Source organism: Mandrillus leucophaeus, unplaced genomic scaffold (genome assembly GCF_000951045.1).
Source record: "Mandrillus leucophaeus isolate KB7577 unplaced genomic scaffold, Mleu.le_1.0 Scaffold214, whole genome shotgun sequence".
NCBI lineage: Eukaryota > Metazoa > Chordata > Mammalia > Primates > Cercopithecidae > Mandrillus > Mandrillus leucophaeus.
In genome coordinates, this window is record NW_012102188.1 from 418154 (window position 1) to 419434 (window position 1281).

The 1281-nt window shown below is 40.3% G+C and overlaps 1 protein-coding gene across 2 annotated transcripts in view; it reads right to left on the reverse strand.

Moving 5' to 3' along the window:
* Positions 1 to 1281, reverse strand: part of MERTK (MER proto-oncogene, tyrosine kinase) — a 143090-nt gene that overhangs the window by 30397 nt on the left and 111412 nt on the right. For both annotated transcript variants that reach the window (XM_011980519.1, XM_011980517.1), the window contains exons 12-13: positions 983 to 1078; positions 186 to 266 (exon numbers count right to left, since the gene is read on the reverse strand). In XM_011980519.1, the coding sequence (XP_011835909.1) occupies positions 186 to 266; positions 983 to 1078 (177 nt within the window). The remainder of the gene's footprint in view (positions 1 to 185; positions 267 to 982; positions 1079 to 1281) is intronic.

Sequence of the window (1281 nt, forward strand, 5' to 3'; positions counted from 1 at the left end):
CCCACAAAAGAATATGTAATGCATGCACGAAGAGCTCATTATAGTAATTCCCCCTTGGTGACCAGTGTTACTCATTGCCTTCTGACCCACTGGCAACTGAGATTGTGACATATGGCCTCATGGAGCACCCAATACTGAAGCAACTGCCCACCCCAGAAGAATGGGATTCATCATTGATAACTCACACTTCATGGTCTTCACTGCCACTTTCTGAGAGGTCCCATCTTCCTGCTTAAGATTTCCTTCCATTACAGACCCAAACTCTCCTGTGAAGTGAAAGAACTCTGTAAGGACACTGTGCAAATTCTCCCCTGACCACAGAAATGTTACAGTGCCAGGGCTGCTGGCTTCACGTGGTATGAGAGCATCTCACCCACGGGTAGCCAGGCAGAGCCGGCCCAGGCCACCCGCATCGCAAACCAGGGTGATGCACCGCACTCTAGTCTCCTGCTTGTCACGAGCTTGGGTGGCTTGGGCCTACCTTTGCTCATCACTTTATTAAGCATTATAACCGATCCAAGACACTTAGAAGAGAACATGAAAAATACAATTGAAGTTTCTAAAGCACAAACTCTTAATACCATTATCATTCATCCTAAGAACAACTTAACAAGTTAAATATGTATTTTCATTTTTGTTCCTAATTAGAAAGATGCCAGGAACAATAAACTTAAAAACTAGAGGAATAATCTTAAAGTACATAGGAAACTAATCAATGAATTACATGCTTTTCAATGAAGAACGAAAATTAGTATTTTTCAAGGACCTGTATGTGCTAGGTATTGAAGAGAATCTTTCCATTTGCCAGATCTGAGTTTCAAAAATCAATAGTCTATCATTTTAAATAATAAAATATAACTATCCATAGTATAACTCAGAGTCCTAAGATGGTATTTTATTTAATAAATACATGTTAAAGAACTATTCTAAACTGCTTACCTTCTTGTCCCACATTTTATTAGAATTGCTTTAAACTGCTTACCTTCGCCCAGAATTTTTCCAAGAATTAGAAGATTCCTGTCAATCACAACATCTTCTAGTTTATTTTGTAGTTCCTCGCTGACTCCCAAGCTATGTACTGAAAAAGGAGTAATTTAGTATGTATAAAAATGGTCAGCATGCTTTCTTTCACTTAATAACTAAAATGAAATAAAGTCCTGTATAATGAACATTCCTGCCGGGCGCAGTGGCTCAAGCCTGTAATCCCAGCACTTTGGGAGGCCAAGACGGGCGGATCACGAGGTCAGGAGATCGAGACCATCCTGGCGAACACGGTGAAAC